This window comes from Lagopus leucura, unplaced genomic scaffold, assembly GCF_019238085.1.
Source record: "Lagopus leucura isolate 7727_CA_CO unplaced genomic scaffold, USGS_WTPT01 Super-Scaffold_100024, whole genome shotgun sequence".
In the NCBI taxonomy this organism is placed as follows: Eukaryota; Metazoa; Chordata; class Aves; order Galliformes; family Phasianidae; genus Lagopus; species Lagopus leucura.
The window spans coordinates 6,721,146-6,743,784 of NW_024962276.1; the positions used below are offsets into that span (position 1 = coordinate 6,721,146).

A 22,639-nucleotide genomic window follows, 5' to 3' on the forward strand; every position below is an offset into this window, starting at 1 on the left:
TACGCGGCTTGTGGAGCTGCTGGGTCTGAAATGGGAACATCATTTCCAAATAAATCCCCTTGCGTTTCTCAGAGGAACAAGTTGAGGCAGGACCAATTAACTGGAATAAACCCAGCCTCGTCTCAATTCCCTTCCCTTTCTGCCCCGCGTTTCCCACACGAGTGCTGTACTGGGCTTAACCTGGCCGTCCTCGTCACCGTGCGCAGTTCTACACCACCTCACCAGGGCAGCAGAGCAGGGAGGTGAAGGCCGCCCCGCGGCATTGCCCTGCTCCGATAAGGAAGCGCGGTTGGAATTTGCCCCCCGGTCCGGCGCACCGAGAGCTCAGCCCGCACCTGGCTCACGGCTCAGGGCCGGCTGCGCTGCTGCTGCCGGACAGAAGCGAAGGCAGCAAACCCTCACGGTGAGACCCAAGGTACGGCGCCGGCATCGCTCTGCTCCGTTCGTTTTTTTAGGGTCCGGTTCGTTCCTATTTTCGCTCTTCCTTCTCCCCGCGCGCCCCCCGCTCCATCAGCTGGGAGGTGGTGCGTGGCGCTGTCACGTGACCGGAAGGCGGAAGCGGCCGCGCTGAGGTGAGTGGGGCGCGGACGGGCCGGGGTCGGTGGGGCGGGAACCCCCCCGGTCCTGAGGGGCCGTCCGGGCCCGGCACGGCCCGCTGCTCCTCGCTGTGCGCCGCGCGTTTCTCTTCGGAACTTTTCCGTATATCGAGCGTGGCCAATTCTCTAAACTTTCGCCAAGACTCCTGACTGAGCGCTGAGCGGTGATGGGGAGGATGGCGGAGGTCGTGGGCCGGGCGAGAGCCGCCTTCAGCTCGGGTCGGAGCCGGCCGCTGGAGTTCAGGCTGCAGCAGCTGAGGAACCTGCAGCGGATGGTGCAGGAGAAGGAGCGGGAAATCCTGGCGGCCATCGGGGCGGATCTGCACAAGGTTTGGGGTTCGGAGCCGTCGTTTGTCCCTCACGGGGCGGGGAGGCCCAGAGCTGTGCGAGCCCCGAGGGACACGGAGCTCGTGCTGGGGGCAGGGTTGGGGCCGGGCCCGCTTTAAGGTTCCCTCCGACCCAGGTTTCCCCTATCGGGGGGAGGGAGCTGGGCGCCTTTCCAGCCGTCCCCGTTCCGTGCCGTTGCAGTGCGGTCACAACGCCTACAGCCACGAGATCATGGGGGTGCTGGGGGAGCTGGCCCTGACTGTGGAGAAGCTGCCTTCGTGGGCGGCTCCTCGGCCGGTGAAAAAGAACCTCCTGACGCTCCGGGACGAGGCGTACGTCAACCCCGAGCCGCTGGGGGTGGTGCTGGTGATCGGAGCCTGGAATTACCCCTTCGTGCTGGTCATGCAGCCGCTGATCGGGGCCATCGCCGCAGGTGGGAACCGCCGCGGCCCGCATCCCTCACGGGGGTCTGCGTGGGGGCACGAGAGGAGCACGAGGGCTGTGTGTGTCTCCTAGGCAATGCGGTGGTGGTGAAGCCGTCGGAGATCAGTGAGCACACGTCCCAGCTGATCGCCGACATCCTCCCTCAGTACCTGGACCCGGTGAGTAGACTTGGTGCCGGGTGTTTGGATACCTTGAGGAAATATCTGCCTTGGTTTCATGTGGCTGCTGTGAGTTAGAGTTGAATTATTTGCCTCTTATCACCAAAAGGACATAGGTAGGAGAGAGAGGAATATTTGAACTGGTTGTAGAGGATGCAGGCACGCTGCTATATTCTTCCTGCTTTCATGTAACTTATTGTGCCTTCACAGTCGTGCTGCAACATGGCCCTCTTTTTGATGCTCATCATAGCATTAAGGGCTGTGCAATATTTTCTTTTTGGGACCTGGCCTGTAGGCATGGGTTTGTGCTGTTCCTGTGAATCGGACTGCTTGCTTAGCAGCACTTGGCTCTGGTATTCATGTCCTACTGTGCTGGTAGCCCGATGTGTTTTTCCTTCTTGTTTGGTATCTGTTGCACTGTTTCACCCAGACTTTTCCTCTTGACAGCACAGCTCTAGCACATGTGTTTTTCTAGGCAGTGAGTGTTTTCTCTAGGTGGGGAGTGAGAGCTGAGGAAAGGGAGTGCCTGATGGTCATTTATGCTCCAAGTCTTAAAGTGTGGAAGCAGCTCCTCAGCCTCACTCAGCCCTGGTCTTGAGCTCTGTTTTTTTTTTTCTCATTTCTTTGGGACAGTGTAGTAAAGAAAACTTCATTTAATTGGAAGAAGCAGAGGGCATGGCCTTATGGACAGCTGCTCACTTGATTTAATTGCTTTAAATCAAGGTACATGCAGGGCTCTTGTTTGTATGTACAGGAGCTGTACCCAGTGGTCACCGGGGGAGTGCCTGAGACCACAGAACTGCTGACACAGAGGTTTGATCACATCCTTTACACCGGGAACTCTGCTGTGGGCAAAATTGTGATGGCAGCAGCTGCCAAGCACCTGACACCTGTCACCCTGGAGCTGGGTGGGAAGAGTCCCTGCTACATCGACACGGACTGCGACCTGGCCGTCGCCTGCAGGTCAGCCTGCTGTGGGGCTGAGCAGTGGGGTGGAGGGATGTGTATGGGGTCTGAGGGACCGCAGGTTCCCGAGTGGTGCTGCTGACAGGGCGGTGGGATTAGAAAAGACGATGCAGAGAACCCCTCTCTGTTTTTCTGCAGGCGGATTACGTGGGGGAAGTACATGAACTGTGGGCAAACCTGCATTGCCCCAGATTACATCCTGTGCCACCCGTCCATCCAGAGCCAGGTGGTGGAGAACATTAAGGCGACGCTGCAGGTGAGCATGGCAGCTCTCGTGCTGTGGCAGTGGTTCCTCTCACCACATTTCCTATCCTGGCAGCCCCGATGCTGCTGCTAAGCTGGTTGTGCTGTGTGCTATGGCAGGAGTTCTATGGGGAGGATGTGAAGAAGTGTCCGGATTATGAAAGGATCATCAACAAGCATCACTTCAAGAGGATCATGGGCCTGCTGGAAGGGCAGAAGATTGCCCATGGGGGAGAGACCGATGAGGCCTCCTGCTTCATAGGTACCTGTGCCAGGTGTTGGGCAGGGGAGGGTGGGGGGCTGGCAAGCGGACAGCAGCCCCCAGTCCCGTGTTGGCCCCATCTGTGCTCAGCACATTTCCTGCCCTCCTCAGCACCCACCATCCTCACGGACGTTTCTGCGGAGTCCAAGGTGATGGAAGAGGAGATCTTTGGGCCGGTCCTGCCCATTGTGTCTGTGAAGAACGTAGACGAAGCCATTGAGTTCATCAACCGTCGGGAGAAGCCACTTGCCCTCTATGTCTTCTCCAATGACAAGAAGGTGGATTGGGGCCCTGCTCCTCCACAGTGCTGGCTCTGCACACTTGGGTTCTTTGTGCAGCAGCCCCAGGCACAGCTCCCCACAGGACCTGCATTGGCTCCTGTTTTGTGTGGATTGCAATATTTGTCTCACGTTCCCAGAGCTGCCTGGTGCATGCCGAAGGGCTCTGGATTTGCATGACATTATGAAGCAGAAGGATAACAGCTGAATTTCCTGTTTGGTGATTAGCATGTCGTGTAGCTGTTCGTGATTTTGGTATTTTTAGTATCTTGCTGTAGAGAAGAGCTCTAGTCTTTCCAACTTTTCAGTTAGCGTTGCATGGAGAGGGCTTGGTTGTCAGCAAGAGAAAATTAATATGATGGCCTGGCAGCCCATGCTCCCCTCTCAGTCCTGCTTGTCTCTTCTGGGCCTTTGTAATTTTTTGCTGTTGTTTTCTCTTCTTTCAGTTAATCAAGAGAGTTATCTCAGAAACCTCCAGCGGGGGCGTTACTGGAAATGATGTCATCATGCATTTCTTCCTTGCCACCTTACCCTTTGGTGGCGTTGGTAAGTTACCAGAGCTCCTCTTTAATCACTTTGACTTGCTGCTTGTTAGAACAGCAGTGGCTGCTTTGCTGTTGGCCACAAGTGTGACCAGCTGAGGTCACAGTGTGGTCTGGCCATGCTCTGTGTCTCAGGGAACAGTGGGATGGGCGCCTACCACGGCAAACACAGCTTTGACACCTTCTCCCACCACCGCTCCTGCTTGATCAAGGATCTGAAGATGGAGGGCACAAACAGGGTTCGGTACCCTCCCAGCAGCCAGAAGAAGTTGGATTGGGCCAAATTCTTTATTCTGAAGCGATTTAACAAGGGCCGTATGGGACTGATCGTGTTGGCCCTGTTGGGTGTTGTGGCAGCATTGGTGATAAAGGTGAGCTGTGGCTCTTTGCTTTCTACTTGAGTGCATGAGCAATTTGTTTTACCTTCTGCACATCCTCTCTTTGCAATTTCAGACCTTTCTTAGAGCCTGGTGTGCTTTTTTTGTCTCCTGACACTTACGCTTGGCCCACCTGAAATGATCAGCATCTATTTCCCACTCTTGCCAATGACACCTAGAACAGAAATATCCTCAGAGAAATCTCCCTGCCTTCTGTACTGTTTCTTTCTCTGTCCTGGATGGTGACACCTGTGTGAAGCTCCCTGCAGAGGCAGATGGGGGTGGTCCCTTTTTTCAGACAGCTGTGATCAGAAGCACAGGAGCCCAACAAGCAGGAGGAAATAATCAGCCTGCATAGCTGAGTCCAGGAGGAGGTAGAAGAGCCAATGACTGGCCTTGAAGTAACAGCTAGGGAAGCAAGCCCTGTTTAGGTGAACACCTGAGTGAATGGGGGAGCTCACAGCATCTCGAAATCATTTGGGTTTTCTCAGAATCACCAGTCTGTGCTGAAGAGAAAAGCTCTCTTGGTTGTGCTGGCTGTTCAGAGGCTGGGCTGGCTCAGTGTGTGTTAAGGAGGAGCAGGTTTCAGAGCACTGCTGTTGCTGTTACAGTGAGGTAGGAGCCTTTCTCTTTTCCCGTGTGCAGACCTGGTTGAGGTTGGGTGAAGCATTGTTAGAGCAGTGGACGTGGGGCATGGGGGGCTCCTGGCACAGGGGAGCAGCGCCTTCCCCTGCAGCTCACGCAGTGTCTGAGGTAACCAGCATGCCCAGGGGTGGAGGCAGACGAGCTGGATGTGGTGGCACCCTGGGGACATCAAGGGAAGCAAGGAGAGTTGCTTTTAGGTTGGTCTAGGAAGGAAGTTGGTCTCGTTTCAGCAAAACCCTTACAGGAGGGTGGTGTTGTGTTTTGCTTTCACAGATGGCTTTATGCTGAAAAGAGGAGAAGGTGCCATAACCTGCGTGCAAGTCATATTTTGGGCGCTCACTTCGTGTCTGTTTCTTTCACTTCAGTCCTGTTTTTCTTTTGAGCTGGGTTATTTCTGTGAGCTGTTGAGCACACAGGGCAGCCTTGGGAAGGCACTAATCATGAGGAGGCCTGGACTCCTGCTTACTAACAAGCCACACTGAAACAGAGGGACCAGTGGATACGAGCTCTCAAAAGGAGAACTGAAGAGCAAGAAATACAGCACCTGACACCCCCTGTCTTACACCAAACTGCCTGGCTTCATCCACTGACAAACAGGAGCTCGTGTTTCGGCTGTAATTGGCCTGGCAGTGTTTTCCCTGCAGTTCTGGGGTCAGTCTCTTCTGTTGTGCTCCAGCCAGCATTATTCTTGGTGACAGGTATGAGACAGGCTGTGCTGCTGGTGTGCTGGCTCATGCTTTGTTCTGACAGTGTCGGTTATGAATAAATGGGGTGAGATTCCCACTTGCCATCTACTTGGGGTGGAATATTCCTGGATCCCTGTGAGCCAGAATCATCCACAGCTGTTGGGTGGTGCAGGCTGACTCCTTTTGGGGGCAGTGGGGCACATCGTAGCAATTATGTGATAGACTACAAAGAAGATAAGTGCCATGTCTGTATTTTACTAATGACAAGAGACCCCTGAACAGGAGAAAGCAATTACTGGGACTGTGTACCCCAATGTGTTTGAGCTTCTGGGTCTGCTATGGTCTTGCACTGGGTTATGACATGGGACCTGTTCTAATCAGGGGAGATGGTGGTGGGGAAATTGAAGGTGGGAGGACCCTGTAAATGTTCTTCAAAGGAAATCTGGAAGGCTGCATTTCTTAGCAAATTGTGATCACTACGCAGTAGCGGGGATTTCTTTGCGTCTGGTGAAAATCCACATGCTAAGGCTTTGTAATGAATTATTTTGCAAATATAAAATAAATACTAAGAATTTAAATAAGAAAGCAGGTGTGGTAAGTCACTGCAATCTCCTGTGGAATCCTGCCTGTCCTGTGCCACCCCAGCTCTGGCTGAACTTGGCATATGTGTGCAGGTGGCAGCTGCTTCACGTGTGCCTCCACCCCAGCACAGCAGCACAGATCACAGCATGGTGATCTGCTGTCAGGGGAGGATCACTGAGTGGCTGGGCTGCTTCTGCCCCTATTCTGTGCCAATCCATCCCATAAGTGTGTCCCACCTGCACTCGGTCTGTCCTCCTGGGACAAGTGGGATCACTTTCACGCCTTCAGCAGCAAGCAGTGGTTCGGCTGTGCACGGTGTTGGAGGGTCCCCAGTGCCTGAGCAGCACTGCAGTGAAGGAGCAGCATTTCCCTCCCGTCACACAGAGCAGCAAGCTGTGATCTGATGCTTGTGAGCTCACAGCACCAGGGGATGGCTGGGTGAAGGGCAGATTGCATTGGGCCAGGGCCAAACATCCTCTCGTGGGAGGAGAGCGCTGTGGAGGAGCAGGGCTTGTGCTTGCTTGCTCTGCCTGGGAAACAGCTGGCAGACAACTGCCGTGAGGTAACTTGCTTTGCACTGGGCTGATGGTGTTGGCTGTGTTGGGCGTTGCGGTGGCAGTGGTGATACAGCTGAGTGGTGCTCTGTGTTCCCTGAGCCCCACCTGACTCCCCACCATCACCCCATTGCTCTGTGGGGCTCTGCTCCCCCTGGGGGCACCCAGCCTGTCTGTCCTTCTGCAGGTAGTGGCCCTATGATAAGGATTCCCTGCACCCAGCAGAGCCATAACCCATCGTTTTCATCCTGCATTCCTATTGCTGAACTTCTTTGCTACAATTTCTTCTCTACCAACTGACCCAGTAAAAGCAAAGGAGTCCCAGAAAACTCAGTCTGCTGCTGAGCTGTTGCAGCCTCAAACCTTTGGCCACGTCCCAGGCAGAAAGGAGCAGTCCCTGCTCCACGCTGCAGATAGGAGCCCATGGAGCAGCTGTCGGGCTTGGGAGAATCATGCTGGAGGAAGGTCACTCATTACTGAGCCTGGCTGTGTAACACGTCTCACGTGATCCCTCATAAAGCTGCCTCATACCAGCAGTGAGCCCAACAGTGTGTGCTATGGATGGGAGCCTCGGCTGAGCAGCTGGCAATCTCACCTGTAATGGGATTTCTATGTTCTGTTGGTGCACTGGTCGTCTTTCACCTCATAGTGCTGAACGGGGAGCCTGACCCTTGCTGGATAAAGCCTTGTTTCACCGCAGAAGCCATCTGGGTGTCCCAAGGGCAGTGCCTAAAGGATGAGCCCGGTTGAGTTCATTCTTTATTTGGCATTGTCAGAGTAGTGATGTGAGCTCAGCTCCGATCGGCGGCTGAGAGCTGCAGCAGGGCAGGAAGGGGACGCCTGCATTGCTCGGTGCAGCAGCCCAGAGCCGTGCTCCTGGAGTCGGAGCAGCTGCGGGGCCGTTCCCGAGCAGAAGCCGATGAGATGCTGCCAAAGGCTGAACTCTACGGGACGTCCAGGTGCAGTCCGGTCTGTAGTTTGCGCATCCATCCGCCAGGAGGGGCCTCGGTCCCCAAAGCAAGTCCCTGAGCCCCGCCGCAGGTCAGTGTTTGCCGGTCACGAGCTTTATCACAACGCCGAGTGCGAGCACTGCGATGGCCGCGGCCGCCGCCAATCCCCGCCGCAGGATCAGCCCCCAAGTGGGCGCAACGCCCGGCAGTGCACCGCGCGGCTCCTCCTGGAAGTTGGCACCATCCGTCCTGGTGATGCCCGTGAGCACCACGCCGTTCTGAGCATCCACTCCCGCTGCAATGAGATGAGGAGAGGTCGCCGTGAGCCTCTGCCAGAGATCTGCGCGCTGCAGGCACGTAGCCGTCATCCCCAGCCCCGGCCGTACCTATGCAGCCCCGCACCGCTGCAGCAGGGAGGTCAGTGTGGGGCATCAGGGTTGGCCCCTTGCTGTGTGGTGCGGCGTTCTGCTGCTGCTGCTCCTCCTCCAGCGGCTGCGGGGTCACTCCTGCGCGGCGCTGAGCCTGGGGGAGCAATGAGACTCAGCCAGAGGGGGGGGATCCCCACCTGCAGTGCCTATGTGTGTTTTGTGAGTCCAGAAATGGTGCAGTGAAGGATGCCCCCAGTTCCCCAAAGCTAGTGGGAACCTCAGAGCTGTTAGCACAGAGGGGCATCTTGAGGTGCTGGGAGGAAGCAGAGCACGAAGGAGCATCGTGGTCCCAAACACGGAGCCCTGGGTTTTGCCATCCCATCCCAGTGGATGGGTGCACACACGGTTACCTCCTCAGCCGCCTTCCTCCAGTCCATGCGGCAGATGTAGATGAGGAAGCAGGTGCAGAGCATGGAGACGCAGACGAGCATGCTGAGCCACAGCCCTGCCGGGGGTGTGCTGGTGTCAGCTGGGCAGCATCACCAGGCAGACCCAACTGAGAAGGGCCAGCGAGCCAAGAATGGGGACATCAGCAGGGATGTGGGAGTGGGGCTGCCCAGCAGAGCTGCAGCAGTGGCTTTTCCCAGGGTGATTTAGGGCACTCAGCGGTGCACTGACTGTTCCAGTCTGCCCCAGTGCTTGCAGTCCCCAGCAGCACTGCAGAGCCAGGCAGAAGAAGCAGTAGGGAGCTGCATCCATCTATGGGGGCTGGGGGAGGCAGTACCTATGACACCAATCCTGGCCACAAAGAGCAGCACGGCTCCCAAGGGCAGTCCCACACCATAGTAGCTCACAGCGTTGAGGATGGCACCGAATTTCTGCTTGCCTGTGCCTCTGAGCACCCCACCACAGGCACACTGCGGGGAGAGGGAGCAGGATGGGGCCAAATTTGGGGCTGTGAACCAGCTCTGAATACAAGACTTGCTCTGCCTCCCTTCATAGAATCATTAAGGTTGGAATACACCTCTAAGCTCATCCACTCCAGCCGTTAGCCATCACCACCATGCCCACCAAATCATGTCCCAGTGCTCATTTCTCTTTGCCCCATCCTGCAGGTTCGGCGCTTCTCGTGCATTCAACACCAAGATCCCCTCCTAAAAGTAGCAGCACTCCCAGGGACTTACACACATGGCTTCAAACAAGTGGAAGACGACGTAGACAGGCATGACCCAGGCCACCAAGTCGATGATCTCCCTGCAGACAAAGAGCCAGCAGTCTCTTTTTGGGAACAAGCATCCATGGCGGGAGCTGGGGGCACTCACTTCTCATTGGTAAAGATGTATCCCAGCACATCCTTTGTGGCAGCTAAAATGGCCCCTACAGCAACGCAAAACCCCCCTGGAAAGGAAAGCAAGGAGGTGAGTGCATCCTGATGGCAATGGGGGGCCTGGGGCAGAGAGAGAATGGGGCAGAGCACTGCTGCTGACCTGTGCAGAGCATGCTGGTGGAGGAGGACCTCTTGGCCACCTCGATGTCACCGGCGCCCAGAGCGTTCCCCACCTGCACACTGGCAGCTGTGCCGAGCCCCAGGGGGATCTGCAGCCACAGGGGGTAAAGACAGTGGCAGGAGGGACAATGGAGCATCAGCTTAATTTTGGTCATCTACTCCATGGGAGGGGAAGGGAGAAGCAAGGAAGGACTTGAGCACGGAGAGGGGAGATGTAGAGAATGGAACTGAGTGAAGCTGAGCATTGGCTGTATCTGAGCTGAGACTGACCCTAGGGAGCCCGATCTGAACCCAAAACCCACATCACTTACCATGAAGGCAACGACAGACACCTCGTAGATCACAGACTGTGCTGACAGCTCCACGACGCTCAGCAACCCTGGGGCAGGAGGTTCAGGTGCTCAGCCCCTGTGATAACCACAGTGCCCCATCTCACCCTGGCAGTCCCCCTCCCTCTGCTGACCTATCAAGAAGCTGCCGATTTCATAGGTCCACCACTCGATGCACATCATGAGCATGCTGGGGATGGCCAGGGAGGTGAAGCTGTCCCACTCCAGCAGGCACTCTCTGGACCAGCCTATAGAGAGGAGAGGGTTTGGAGGTTGGATATTAGGTTGGATATTAAGAAAGGTTTCTTCTCGGAAGGTGTGTTGATGTTTTTGGAACGGGCTGCCCAGGGAAGTGATGGAGTCACTGTCTGTAGAGGTGTTCAAGAAAAGATGTCACACTGAGTGACATGGTCTAGAGCAGTCACAGGCATGGGTTGGTAGTTGGATGTGATCTTGTTGGTCTTTCCAACCTTAATGATTCTATGGAGGAGATGGTCCGTCCTGATGGAAGCCAGACTGGCCAAATATCATCTCAGGAGCTATTAGCAGAGCCCCCGGCATAATTCTCATGGGCTCCATGTGACCTCTAGCTGCAAAGCATGCACATACAAGCTGAGCTGCAATGCTCAGCTCATCCTTCCCAGATGAGAGCATCTGAGGACAACCTCATGCCTACGCCTGCGCTCATCCGGCTTCGGGGCCAAACCCTAAAACGCCTTGACAAAGGGCTTCCTTCCTCCCCAATTAATGGTTACTGCGCGGCGCTCTGCCAACGCCTGCATGCCAGGCTGCCACTGGAGCAGCACAGCATCCCCAGGCTGGGGTTAATGTTTCCCCTCCAGCACTAACAGAGCTCACTCAGAAGAAGCGGTAGAAGATTGACGAACGCATGCGTCAAGCAGGACCTGGAGGGAGATGCCTTACCTCCCCACGTCTTCACGTGGAGCTTCTTGCCTACAATGTACAGGAACAAGAAAATGGTTTGAGAATACTGAGCAATGGTGTTGGCCCAGGCAGAACCCCTGCAAAGGAAATGAGAAAGGCTGTTGGCATCGTGCTCACATCTCCCCGGGTTTGGGGTGCTGGAGCCTGATGTTCCTGGGAGCACCGGCCGTGGCTGCTGGTGTGGTGTCCCCAGAAATGACTTTTGGGTTTCATTTTTCCCCCCGCAGGCATTACTCACACAATTCCCAGGTGGAACACGTAGAGGAAGACGGAGTTGGCGATCACATTGACAATGTTGCCAATAAGCCCGCTCAGCACCACGGGCCACATGATCATCTGCAACAAGGGGTGAACGGGGGCTGCCATCTGCCATGGCTGTGGGAAGACCCCACCAGCCCCCACCTCCCCACAGCTCTAAGAACAACAGAGGAAACTTCTGGCATTGGAGGTATAGCTCTGAGATGGGGACATTGGATGGAAGTCCACTGGGTAGAGGGATTTATCTCTCTGGAAGAGCTCTCCATGATGTTGTATAGTGTGGGGTTGGGGGAGCCCTGAGCTGAGAGGAGCCTGGGTGGTTATGGGGTGTGGGACCCACCTGGTTCTGCAGGTACCTGGTCTCCAAGTTATACAGAAACACCGCCTGGAAAGCAAACAAGTGCATGAGCTGGGGCCAGTGCTGGGACGGAAAGGTGCAAAACACATGGCCAGCAGCCAGGGCTTACCGGCAGAGCAGGGACAAATGCCATCACATAGAGCTGAGTTAACCTGGGGGACACGAGAGGCACGGTCAGCGAGGGACACGGCCACCAGCACCCCACCAAAGCAGCGTGCCCTGGAGACCACCCAACCTGGAGACTTCAGGGTCCTGGCGGATGAGCAGCAGGAGCTGCTCGATGTTGATGAGCACAGCGCAGCAGGGGAAGCAGCAGAGCAGGAGGATGATGATGGCACGCTGCAGGATCACCCCCACGCGCAGCAGGTTCCTGCTGCCGTAAGTCTGAGGGCGAGAGCACGGCATGAGCTCTGCTCCTGGGAAGGGCTCGGTGTTTCCTCTGGACTTTAGTGCTCCTGGTTATGGGATGGCTGCTGGAGCTCGGCAGCACCGGGTGATGCTTGAAACCCTGGTGGGTGGCCCCAGGGCAATGACACCCACCTGCGATATCAAGGTATCACATGCTGAAGACAGACCGTATCCTACAGAGATGGCAGTGACATTTATAACCTGGAAATGGGAATACGAACTGAGAGAAGTGAGTATTTAAGGCTTTTAAGTGAAAACAGTTCAAAGGAGGCTGAAGTCTCCTGTGTCCCCTCTGCCTGCAGGTCTCAGCCACCCATCCCCATATCCCAGCCCCACAGCATGCTCACCGCGATGGCCAGCGTGACAGAGGCCAGCTCGACCTTGCCCAGGTGGCCGCAGAAGATGGAGCTGACCAGGTGTATCAGGAAAATCAGCAGCTGGATCAGGATCTGAGCATGAGGAGAGGAGATGCAGAGGTTGGAGATGGGTGTGAGGGACACCTCCGGGTTCGGACAGGAGGGCAGCATGTTTGGCAGCCCTTGGTTGCTCCCCTCTCTGGCTCCTTACCAGTGGCCCTGCCAGCACCAGCAGCTTCTTAGCATCCTCCCAGAAGCTGTCTGGGATCAGGCGCTGCATCCAGCGAGGTTTCTTGCTGCGGCTGTCAGCTGTCCCCTCGCTGATGCCATTCTCCTCGGGCCGCTTCATTCTGCCGCTCTGCCAGGAGTGAAACGTTCCCTTTTCTCCGCGCTCTGTTAAAGCTGCCGGGTGCCACAACCCCGACAGGGTGAGCAATGTGTAACCTGGGGCTGAACTTCAGCCTGGCTGTCTTGGCTGCGTGCGGCCAGCAGCGATGGGCAGGGCAGGGAGCGGGGTTTTGGGCGGCGCAGATCCTGCGTCCCACTGCAGAGGAGCCCAGGAACTCAGCGCAAAGTGATGTAGGAGCTGAGCCTTCCCAAATCGTCCCTGTGAGCCCTCATACCCTGCTCTGCTGTGTCCAGTGGGCAAGAAGGTCGTCCTCCTCTTCCAGCAGAGATGGAGTGTCTGTGGGTCCGTCCGCTGCTGGCGGCTGGCTGTGAGTGTTCTGGGCCGTTCTCATCTCAGCACGGTGTTGGCCAACACAAGCCATTGGCTCCAGCTGTCTGCCCCGCACAGCGCGGCCGCGTCGGGTTTCAGCAGCACTGCTCTGCCAGGCCAAATATAGCATCCCTCCTGGGCTCAGCACAAGGTGCTGGCAATGGCTGGGAGCTGCTGCTCTGGGAGCAGCCCCTGTTTTGCACAGAGCAGACAGTGGCTCCATGCCTGTCCTACTCTTCCCGGGCTGTGGTGCCAAAACAACAGTGACTGCAAGCAGGGCACAGCCTGTCGCGTCCTCCCACGCCTGGGGACGGCCCAGAGGGGCTGTGCTTAATGCCTGCTGTGAGCTCCTGTAGGAACCATCCCACCCACAGGCACCCATTGCTACATGCCAGGAGATGCCTTGCACCACTGGAGGCGATAATTGCATCTGAGGGCTGAGCACACAGCCTGCAGCATTGTTGCTGCCACACTGCTGGAGGTAGGAGAGCTCCTACAGGGGGCAGGCAGTGCTGTTAGCACACGTGGCATCCCCTTGGCAGCACCACAGCACCCTCCCCAGTGAGAACCAGCAGCAGCTGAGGTGCACAGATCCCTGACTGCTTCTGCAGCTTCCAACCCTAAGGCCAGGAGTTAGAGACCATGTTTAAGGTTATTCCTATGAGGCTTGGTCATCTACACAAACCAGCACACGCCTCCCCTCACCCAGTTCGGTTGTGCCAATGACCGGGGTCACGTTCACACCCTGTTAACAGCACAACATTTACTCAGAAAACTTTTATTGTATCAAAATTCCACCTTACAAAAGTGCAAAGAAGAGTTGCTCTAGGCCCTGTGCCTGTCATGCAGGGCCGGCGCCCAGTGCCCTGGCAGAGCAGTCAGCCCTTTTCCAACCCAGTGGCCCTTGCACAGCAGTGGATTTCAACACCTTGAGGTGCTGGTGTGCAAGGGAACACAGTGAGCAGGCAGTCTGGGCCTCTGCCATTAGCAAATGATTTGGACAAGTGCTCCCAGCAAGGAGGAAGCAGGATGGCAGCACGAGGTCCCTGTCTCCATCCCTGGCCACGCCAAAGGTAAGTTCCAGCTTCCCAAAGTGACATCCCCCAGGCAGCGCTGGAGAAGTGACCAGATCTCAAGCTCAACCCCTTTAAGAACCATGTGTGTGGGACAAGGTATTATAACCAGAAATGGAGCAAAGTGAACTCTGTGAGGGGCCGAGGGAGGATTATTTCCTGCACCATCCTCCTGGGGCATCACTGTGTGCCCTCCTGCACAGTTCCCTGGTGGCACGCTGGCATTGCCTCTAGCTGTGGGCTGTCAGGAGCCGGACCAGCACGCCCACCAGCAGCACAGCAAGGGCAGCAGCAGCAGCCAGCACCCGGCAGACAATCAGGGCCCTCCATGCCACAGCAGGAGGAGCAGGGACATCAGCTGGCTCTTCCTGAGTGATGAGCTGGTGATCTGGGAGCCTCTCACCTCTTCCCACCATGCTGTCAGGCAGCACCATGGTCTCCACGTTGTCTGTGTCTACAGAGATGTAATCTGTGAAAGAGAGGTGAGTGCTGTAGAAAAGCTGAGCTGCAAAGCCTGCAGCCCCCATCTGCCCCCTGTCCAGTCCTGAGGGTCCTCTCCCGAGGCTCAGGGCTGAGGGGAGATGCAGGTGTGCTCTGGCTCTCCCTTGGAGCAGCCAGGGTGGTGACAAGGGTAACGGCCACCAGCACCAGACACTGTGCTCTTTCCAGATATCAAAGCTGGAAGGACAGACACCACAGCCGTGGCTGTGAAGGAGAGGAAGGGCTGGGTGGAGGATTTGTGCTCCCTCCCTGTTGTAAGGCATGGTTACGTACCTATAGCAGATGTTTTGTTAGCAGCTGTGCCATTGGAGTTCACATCTTCCAGCTGTTTTTTCAGACCAGCTCGGACTTGAGCCTAAAAGCACACACAAGAGTTGTTCTCAGAGCAGAGATGTGCTGCCCAGCCAAGCAAACCAGAGCCTCCTCCCTGACCCTCCCAAAGCAAGCATGCTTAGCCCAAACTGCTCCAGTGCTACAGAGAGGACAGCTGGTGTCACTTTAGCTCCCCACAGACATCTTTACTGCTATTCTGGGGCAAAAGCTGGCATAACACCTACTCAGAGTTACTGCAGGGAAGCACAAGTCTTACCTCTTCTGCAGCTTTCTTCCAATCCATGCGCATGACAAAAGCGGAAAAGGAGAGGGATTGCAAGGAGATACAAACGATCATCCCTACCCACAGACCTGCCAGAATGGAAATGAAACTTCATTGAGTGCTGATGGAAACCTCACTGCTTTCACAGTCAAAGTCATGGTCAAAATGCCAAACACAGCCAGAGCTGCAGAGCTGAGCAGAGGATGCACGTACCCAGCACCCCCATTTTGGCTGCAAACATCAGTGAGATGCCGATGGGCAAACCGACGGCGTAATAACCGACAGCGTTGGCGATGGCACCCAGCTTCTGCTTCCCTGTGCCTCTCAGCACACCACCACAGGTTGCCTAAGGAAAGCAGCAGGGAAGAGGGAGAACCTGAGAGCTACAGAAGAGTTGTTTTGCAGCAGTGCCAAGCACAGGGGATGCTGAGGTGCTACGGGTGATGCAAGCTGCTGCTGTGACAGTTTTTTCAGTTTGCTTTTCTGTATCGTTGTAATAGATCAAGAAAGACCTAAAGGCAGCTTTGCACTCCCCACTGTAGCTCTACTTGCAGGGAGGAATTGCTCCCCATGCTGGGTTACTCACTGCTGCTGCATCAAACAAGTGGAATGGAGCAAAGATGATCATCACTTTGGACACCAGCATAACGATCTCCCTGTGAGAAAGACGTATGTACTGATCAGGGAAAGCAGCACAGCTTGGGCTCAGGGCACTCTGGTTCTGATGCATCTCCTGGGCCAGCTGCAAACCCTGATCCCAGCCTCTGAGCTGCTCCTGGGCTGATCGTGTTACCCAAAACGGTAACAAAACCCCAAAGAAAGCTGCCAACCCACTTGTCATTGGTGAAGATGTAGCCCACCACGTCTTTGAGGGTTCCCAGTAACGTTGCAACCACCACAGCAAAAACTCCTGAAAGAAAAAGAAATGAATGAGCCTCAAAGGCTGCATGTGCTGCTCTTGAGCAGGTCCAGACCTCAGTGGCTTCACGTGATGGGGATGGGGCTTGGCAGACCTCCAGGTATTACTGCAGAACAGGACAAGGCTGCTGTCCTTACTTTTCCCCTCGATGCTCTATCCACCATCTGGAGGTGGAAGACAGAATGCTAAACTGCGCTTTAACTATCAAAGCCTTTGCACTAGGTTCCTTCTTCTCTGGCAGAAGAGCCAGGGTCTCACCCTGTCCAAACAGAGTAATCTGAACAAGTGGGCTTGGGTTGCTGGGAATGATCACCAGCCCTGTGAGAGGTGAACTGAACCTATCGCTGATCATTCTTTTATTCCCCTCTGCAGGGACCTGGGCTGACCTGCGCACAGCAGAGCAGTGATGCAGGACGTCTTGGCTTGCACTACATCCCCTGATCCCAAGGCATTGCCCACTCTGACGCTCACGGCCACGCTGAAGCCCAGAGGCACCTGAGAAGCAACAGACAAAGAAGAGGTGAGTGCCAACAGCCTGCAGCAATTGTCTTCTTCCCCAGTAGGGAATCTGCAGCTGATCCCAGTTTTATGCATCCAGTCCTTACCATGTATGCTGCAGAGGAGAGCTCGTAGATGACAGACTGAGCACCCAGTTCCACCACACTGAGCAGCCCTGGAAAAGATTCACCGCTTTGTTAATTAGGTCAAAATTAGCTTTAATTAGCATTAACTTTTCCTTTGCTGACAAGAAGGCAGTGACTACAGGGTTCCCATCTAACACATGCAGAACCAGCCGTGCAGAGGAGGCTGCTGGCAGGAGATGCTCAGAGGCACACTCAAGAGGCAGCCACCAGAGCAGGCATGGCTGCAAGATGCTCTGCAGAGCCACAGAAAGAGAATTTGGACTCACCTGCCAAGAAGCTCCCGATCTCAAAGGTCCACCACTCAATGCACATCATGAGCATGCTGGGCAGCGCCAGCTGGATGTAGGAGCCCCAGTCCAGGAGGCAGTCTCTGGTCCAACCTGCAACGTAGGGATGAAGGATCATGAGTGCATGATCCTCCTTTTCCTTGCTGAAGGGGAGCCATGAGGTTATGTGGACATTCTAAAGACAGCAACCCATGGGATGTTGTAAGACACCAACCTAGAGCTGCTGTACCACAGAGCATCCCAGAGGTGGGGGGATCAGGAATGGGCTTGGGGCTACAGTAAGGGACCACAGGCCATGGCTACAGCCTCTCCCACAGTGAGGAGATGGTCATCCCTTTATCAGACCTACAACCCAGGTGCTGGTGTCAGTGCCAAATCCCCAGGGCCAGGCACTGTTCTGTTGAAGGGTTAAGCTCTGAAGAATACCTCCCCATGTCTGCACGTGGATCTTCTTCCACCACACAAAAAGGAAGAGAAGAATGGCCTGAGTGTACTGAGAAGCAGTGTTGGCCCAGGCTGAGCCCCTGGGGAGAGAAACAGGCAGATTATAAACAACACCCTCACTCATTTTTCAGCCCCAGCAGACCTGGTGGCAAGCACCTATCCCTTGCTGCAGGTATGGACCAGCCCCTTCTCCCCCACACATGGCACCCAAGATAAACCCTCACAGCCATAAGCCAACCCCTGCACCCAGGCAGAGGCTGTCACCACCTCTGCTCACACTTACACCATGCCCAGCTTCAGTGCATATAGGAAGAAGGCATTCATGGCCACATTGAGGATGTTGGCTGCAACTCCTGTCACAACCTGAGGCAAAATGATCGCCTGGAAGACAAGGAGAGACTTTGGAGTTTTCTTTTCCAGCACTGCCCAAGCTCCCAAGCCTGCAGCCAAGACCCAAGCTACCATCCAGCAAACACCAGGAAGACCTTCAGCAGTGTTTGAGGAGAAAGCCAAGAAGGTGGCTCCTGTTTCAGGTAAGATCAGATTGCATTAGACATGCAGAGGACAGCATGCAGGGCTCAGCAGCTGGTACAATCAGCTCAGTGCAGAGCTCAGAGGTAGCAGCAGGAGAACGGAGCGACCCGAAGGTGATTCCCACGAGCTCCTCCTGTCCCACAGAGCCAGCTGGAGGCTGTGGATCACACATTCCTCAGCCCAGCTCTCCCCAGGACAGGATGAACTTAGATCTCCAACCTTATCCACATTTCTAGGAACTGGCCCCGGTTACACAATACCTGACTTAGTAAATATCTTGTCTGCAGCTGGTACAGAAACGCCGCCTGCAAGAGTCAGAATTCATTTGGTCAGCACTGCTGTACTATGGTTCAGTGGCCAGCTACAGTTTAACACCTACAGCAAGGTACTTCCCACAGCTCTTGCACGGCTGTGTCAGGGTGCTACAACATGGCACACTGCCCACAGTCCCGTGCCTATGCTTGATTTTAACCTTGGAGCACAGCCTCAGCTTAGAGGAGCTTCTCCAGGGAGGTAGATAACAGCTGAGAGTCCAGTGGCTGCATGTGTGTGAGCTGCAGCCTTTATCACAGAGCTGAGTGAGCTCTGCAGCACTCGGTTCCAATGTCCAGAGCTTGTAACTTGTTGTGCAGAGACGTGGCCTGCAGTAAAAGCCTCTGCACACTAACATGAAGGAATTCATGTTTGCTGGTCCAGCAGCTGCTGGCCAGTGCTCATCCATTAAGGCTTAAGAGGCACATTGCAAAACTCAAAATCATGCTGCCTTGTGACCTACAGAGCAAGGACCCTTCCTCATTTCCCCATGCAGAGCTTCTAAGAGCTTTAGCAACAACTTACAGGAAGAGCTGGGATAAAGATCATCACGTAGACCTGCGTTAATCTGGAAAGAGAGATGTTTACCCAGTTAATGGGGCAGAAAAGCAAGAGCCAAACCAAGCAGAGTTGTATTTGAGCTCCACAGAGCCTTGATTTGAACACTATGCAGTACAAACACCCAGCCAAACACTCAGCACAAGGGGCTTCAGGGCCTGCAGGGCTGAGACCTGATGTGCTGCTGATCAGAGAGGAGTCACACTCAATCTCACTCTGACCTGGAGACCTCAGGGTCCTGCCGGAGGAGCAGGAGGATCTGCTCGGTGTTGATGAAGATCGCCCAGCAAGGAAAGCAAAACAGCAGCAGGATGAGGATCCCTCGCTGCAGGATGGTGCCCACTTGCTTCAGGTTTTTGCTGCCATATGTCTACGTGAGGACAGAGGACCAAAGTAAGATTTGTGGGGAGCCAAAGGGTCTGGGCAAATGCTCAAGGATGGGGCAGCAATGTAATTTTCCTTCTTGCTCCCAGCAGCGGCCACCACCAGGCTGGTTGGGTTTAACTGGCTCTCGGGTGGATTGTGCTTCCCTCTGCTATCCATCCTCCCACCTTTTGTGCCCCAAACCACACCACACAGGAGGTGAGACAACCCCACCAGTAACAAGGAAGAGGGAGCTGCCACCAACCTGGGACATCAGCGTGTCACATGCCGAGGCCAGACCAGAACCAACGGAGATGCCGATCACATTGATGACCTGGAGGAGATACGAGTGACTTGGGTGAGAATCACAGGGAACGTGGCCCAAAGCACCATATCTCTCCCTGTTGGGAAGGGAGATTGTCCTGCTGTGAGTTTTTTGGGAAGTTTCCAGACTTCCTCTGTTTTTCACAATAACACATTGATATTACCTGAACACCTATTCCTTGTTATGACGTGAAAAGGAACATCCAGCAAGGGATGAGCAGCTAAAGGACTACAAACAGTGCAGCTCCCCACCACACACACAGCCAGGTCTTGCTGCCCAGCTGCTGGCCTTGCACAGTCACTGCTGTTCAGCTCGCATCTCCTGCCTCTGCTCAGGAGGCAGGAACAATTTGGAAGGATGCAATCTTTGTGCTGCACCAGGCTGTGCACAAAGAATCCTCAGATAAGCATTCCTCCAGGGCTTTTCTTTTGCCCCTTCTTCTTTTCTATTCCCCTTTTTTGATGTCTCACCATTTTCATGTCTCAAATCAGAGGGTAAGCAGGGCAATACATACAGACACGGCCAGCGTCACAGCATCCAGCTCAGCTTTCCCCAGATGGCCGCAGAATATAGAGCTGACCACGCTGATCAGGAACCCCAGCAGCTGGGCTACAAACTAGAATGGGAAGAGGAGATGGAGAAGTGAGCACCACTGGGACAGAGGAGCACCGCCCTTCCCCTGCAGCTGGGCCATGGCCAGTTGGGTTTGAACCAACAGTGAGCTTCCCCAGGTTGCTGGTGGCTTTGTCCTTAGACCCAATAGTGTTTTGGTGTTACAAAGCCAATCTGCTTGTTTAGCTGATGGCCTTGTTTAGCTGAGGCTTAATGGTTCCCCTCTTGGGATGGAAAGCCTCTTTTCCATCATGAAAGCTGAATAGAGAAAGAAAACTCCCAGTGCTTTTTTGCACTTCTATGCATCTGGGGAAAGCTCAGCTCCCCAAAACACAGTGTCCTCTCCTCTAAGTCTGGCCTGCACATTCCTCTCCAGCAAGGATTGGTGATGCTGTCACAGACACTGAGCTCAGGACCTCATTTTTCCATGGCAAGAGGTCAACCTCGATGCAGCATGGAACTGCTGGAAGAGAATGGTAAGAGCAAGAGATCCCATGGCAGGTGGGTACAGCTGGGGAGCCATGCCTGGGGGCTGCTCACAGGCCTGTCTTCCTTGCAGGCTCCAGAGCTGCTGGAGAACTGGCTCCTGCGAGGTCTGAGGAAGAACCAAACCAAACCTCCCACTGCTGCCTGCGGATGCTGCACTGTCTCAGGCCTGTCTCAGCATGTCCAAGCAGCTGTGAGTAATCCCTGCAGGAGAGCTCTGTACCTCTGTGACTGCTCTAGCACAGAGAGCTAAACTTGGCAAGCAGCACTAGGTTTGCTTTGAGGTTCTCTGTGCCCACCAAGCAGGGGATGGAAGCGTTGAGGGGCTGATGGGCACTGCTACGGAACAGAAACCACCGTGACTTCCTCTGCTGCACCGCGGCATTGGGGCCACGTGAGTGTCACTGAGGACATCGCCCAAAGCTGCTCCGCTTGGTCCTCGTCCACCAGGAGGGGCGGAGGGCTCAGGACACAGAGCATCCAGTTAGACGGATTTTCAGCCCAAGCCAGCAGCAAAGCCCGGGCTCCCAACGCACCGCCGGAGGAAGGAGACGGCTGGAAGGGAATCTGCCGCGCTGGGTGACAGATAAAGGATGAACCACAGCGGTTTGACTCCAGCCGAGCCCCGTCCGTATCGGCAGGCGGGTGCAGGCGGCACCGAAGCGCCTCGGAGCAACGCCGGCTCCGCGGAAAGCTCAGCCGAAAGCTCCGTTCAGGCCCCCCCGCGCCCCGCGCCGCTCCCGTCCCCGCATCCCCGGCTCTCACCACCGGCCCCGCCAGCCGGGCCAGCTCCCCGCTCTCCCGCCGGACCCCCGCGGGCAGGAGGTGCCGCGCAGCCCGCAGGCACCGCGCCGTCAGCCCGCCCGTCTCCGCCATGGGGCCGCACCGCCGCTCCGCCGGGGCCGCCCGCCCGCCCTATGAGCACGGCCTCCCCGCCCCCGGGCCGTGGGGCTGCCGGCTGGGGGCGGTGCGGGTCGGAGCGCCGCGAGGAGCGGGGCTGCCGTACGGGAGGATCCGCGTGTGTGTGCCCAGCGCAGGAGGATGCGGGTTTGGTGGTCAGGGTTTGCCCATGGAAGACAAAGGGATTTCTCAGCGCGTACTCCGGGCACGTCTCCCCTGCCATCAGCACCCTGTGGATTCCCCATCAGTAGGGGCACCTGGGGCTTGTAGTAGAATCACAGAGCCGTTCAGGGTTGGAAAAGACCTCTGAGAACCCTAATTCCATCCCCACCACCACCGTGCCCACTGACCGCATCCCTCAGTGCCACATCTCCATGGTTCCTGAGCACCTCCAGGGATTCCCCCACCTCTCTGGGCAGCTGTGCCACTGCCTGACCCCTCTTGCAGAGAAGAAATATTAAGTTCTTTACAGAGAGAGTGGTGAGGTGCTGGAACAGCTGCCCAAAGAGGCTGTGGATGCCCCTTTCCTTGAGGTGTTCAAGGCCAGATTGGACGGGGCCCTGGGCAGCCTGGGCTGGTATTAAATGTGGAGGTTGGTGGCCCTGCATGTGGCAGGGGGGTTGGAGATTCATGATCCTTGAGGTCCCTTCCAACCCAGGCCATTCTGTGATTCTGTGAAACGTTTGCTGCTATCCAACCCTGAACAACCCTTGGCACAACTTAAGGCCTTCACCTCTTATCCTCCAAACCAGGGATCCCCCATCCAGCTGGCTGGTGCTGCCAATGGTGGGACCACACTTCGGCTGGGATGCCCATAAAGGACCATATTTTGAGTGGGAGTTCAGGTTGTTATGAGGGAATGTGAAGTCACCATCCCTAGAACAGTTTTCAAGAGCAGGGGAGATGTGGCACAGAGGGATGTAGTTTAGTGGGCAGGGTGGGCATGGGTTGATGGTTAGAGTAGATGATCTTTCCCAACCTTAATGATTCTGTGTTCCTACAAAGGTGAAATTCTACCTATGTGCAGGTGCTTGGAACCAAGCAGCTGTCCCCAGATCTGTTTCCACCATATGGAAAATTACAGTGGAAAGGGAGGATTGCTTATACATAGAAGCTGTAACTGCTTATACCCTGTCTCAGTGACTTGCAGCTGTGATGTCACCTCCCAGAAATGTAAAGCCTTGTTAATGTTTCACCTTCCCCTTTGCTCCTTTGGCTCAGATATGACA

At 55.5% G+C, this 22,639-nt stretch overlaps 3 protein-coding genes across 6 annotated transcripts; 1 reads left to right on the forward strand and 2 right to left on the reverse strand.

Moving 5' to 3' along the window:
- Positions 1 to 6,109, forward strand: ALDH3A2 (aldehyde dehydrogenase 3 family member A2). Of its 4 annotated transcripts, none has more exons than XM_042879904.1 (12): positions 1 to 415; positions 739 to 925; positions 1,125 to 1,356; positions 1,440 to 1,525; positions 2,280 to 2,488; positions 2,630 to 2,747; positions 2,855 to 2,996; positions 3,108 to 3,274; positions 3,721 to 3,820; positions 3,952 to 4,187; positions 4,685 to 4,808; positions 5,112 to 6,109. In XM_042879904.1, the coding sequence occupies exons 2-11, from the start codon at positions 764 to 766 to the stop codon at positions 4,763 to 4,765; spliced, it is 1,533 nt and encodes a 510-aa protein (XP_042735838.1). In that variant the 5' UTR covers positions 1 to 415; positions 739 to 763; the 3' UTR covers positions 4,766 to 4,808; positions 5,112 to 6,109. The 4 variants fall into 4 exon arrangements, with proteins under 4 accessions (XP_042735838.1, XP_042735836.1, XP_042735839.1 ...); XM_042879902.1 differs by having other exon boundaries at positions 2 to 572; XM_042879905.1 differs by lacking the exon at positions 4,685 to 4,808 and having other exon boundaries at positions 15 to 572.
- Positions 6,110 to 7,423: 1,314 nt separating this feature from the next.
- On the reverse strand, positions 7,424 to 12,862 carry LOC122184640 (multidrug and toxin extrusion protein 1-like). Its single transcript, XM_042879766.1, has 18 exons — positions 12,763 to 12,862; positions 12,351 to 12,497; positions 12,131 to 12,232; positions 11,916 to 11,984; positions 11,611 to 11,759; positions 11,485 to 11,527; positions 11,358 to 11,402; positions 10,998 to 11,095; positions 10,739 to 10,836; positions 9,949 to 10,062; positions 9,797 to 9,864; positions 9,466 to 9,574; positions 9,301 to 9,376; positions 9,163 to 9,232; positions 8,763 to 8,895; positions 8,389 to 8,483; positions 7,997 to 8,132; positions 7,424 to 7,905 (listed from the first exon to the last, which is right to left on the reverse strand). The coding sequence occupies exons 2-18, from the start codon at positions 12,486 to 12,488 to the stop codon at positions 7,703 to 7,705; spliced, it is 1,746 nt and encodes a 581-aa protein (XP_042735700.1). The 5' UTR covers positions 12,489 to 12,497; positions 12,763 to 12,862; the 3' UTR covers positions 7,424 to 7,702.
- Positions 12,863 to 13,605: 743 nt separating this feature from the next.
- On the reverse strand, positions 13,606 to 21,386 carry LOC122184784 (multidrug and toxin extrusion protein 2-like). Its single transcript, XM_042880005.1, has 17 exons — positions 21,276 to 21,386; positions 19,927 to 20,028; positions 19,353 to 19,421; positions 18,946 to 19,094; positions 18,692 to 18,734; positions 18,115 to 18,159; positions 17,604 to 17,701; positions 17,303 to 17,400; positions 16,856 to 16,969; positions 16,551 to 16,618; positions 16,332 to 16,440; positions 15,861 to 15,936; positions 15,613 to 15,682; positions 15,240 to 15,372; positions 15,021 to 15,115; positions 14,705 to 14,786; positions 13,606 to 14,399 (listed from the first exon to the last, which is right to left on the reverse strand). Exons 1-17 carry the CDS (start codon positions 21,384 to 21,386, stop codon positions 14,161 to 14,163), a joined length of 1,701 nt encoding a protein of 566 aa, XP_042735939.1. The 3' UTR covers positions 13,606 to 14,160.
- Positions 21,387 to 22,639: the final 1,253 nt, after the last annotated feature.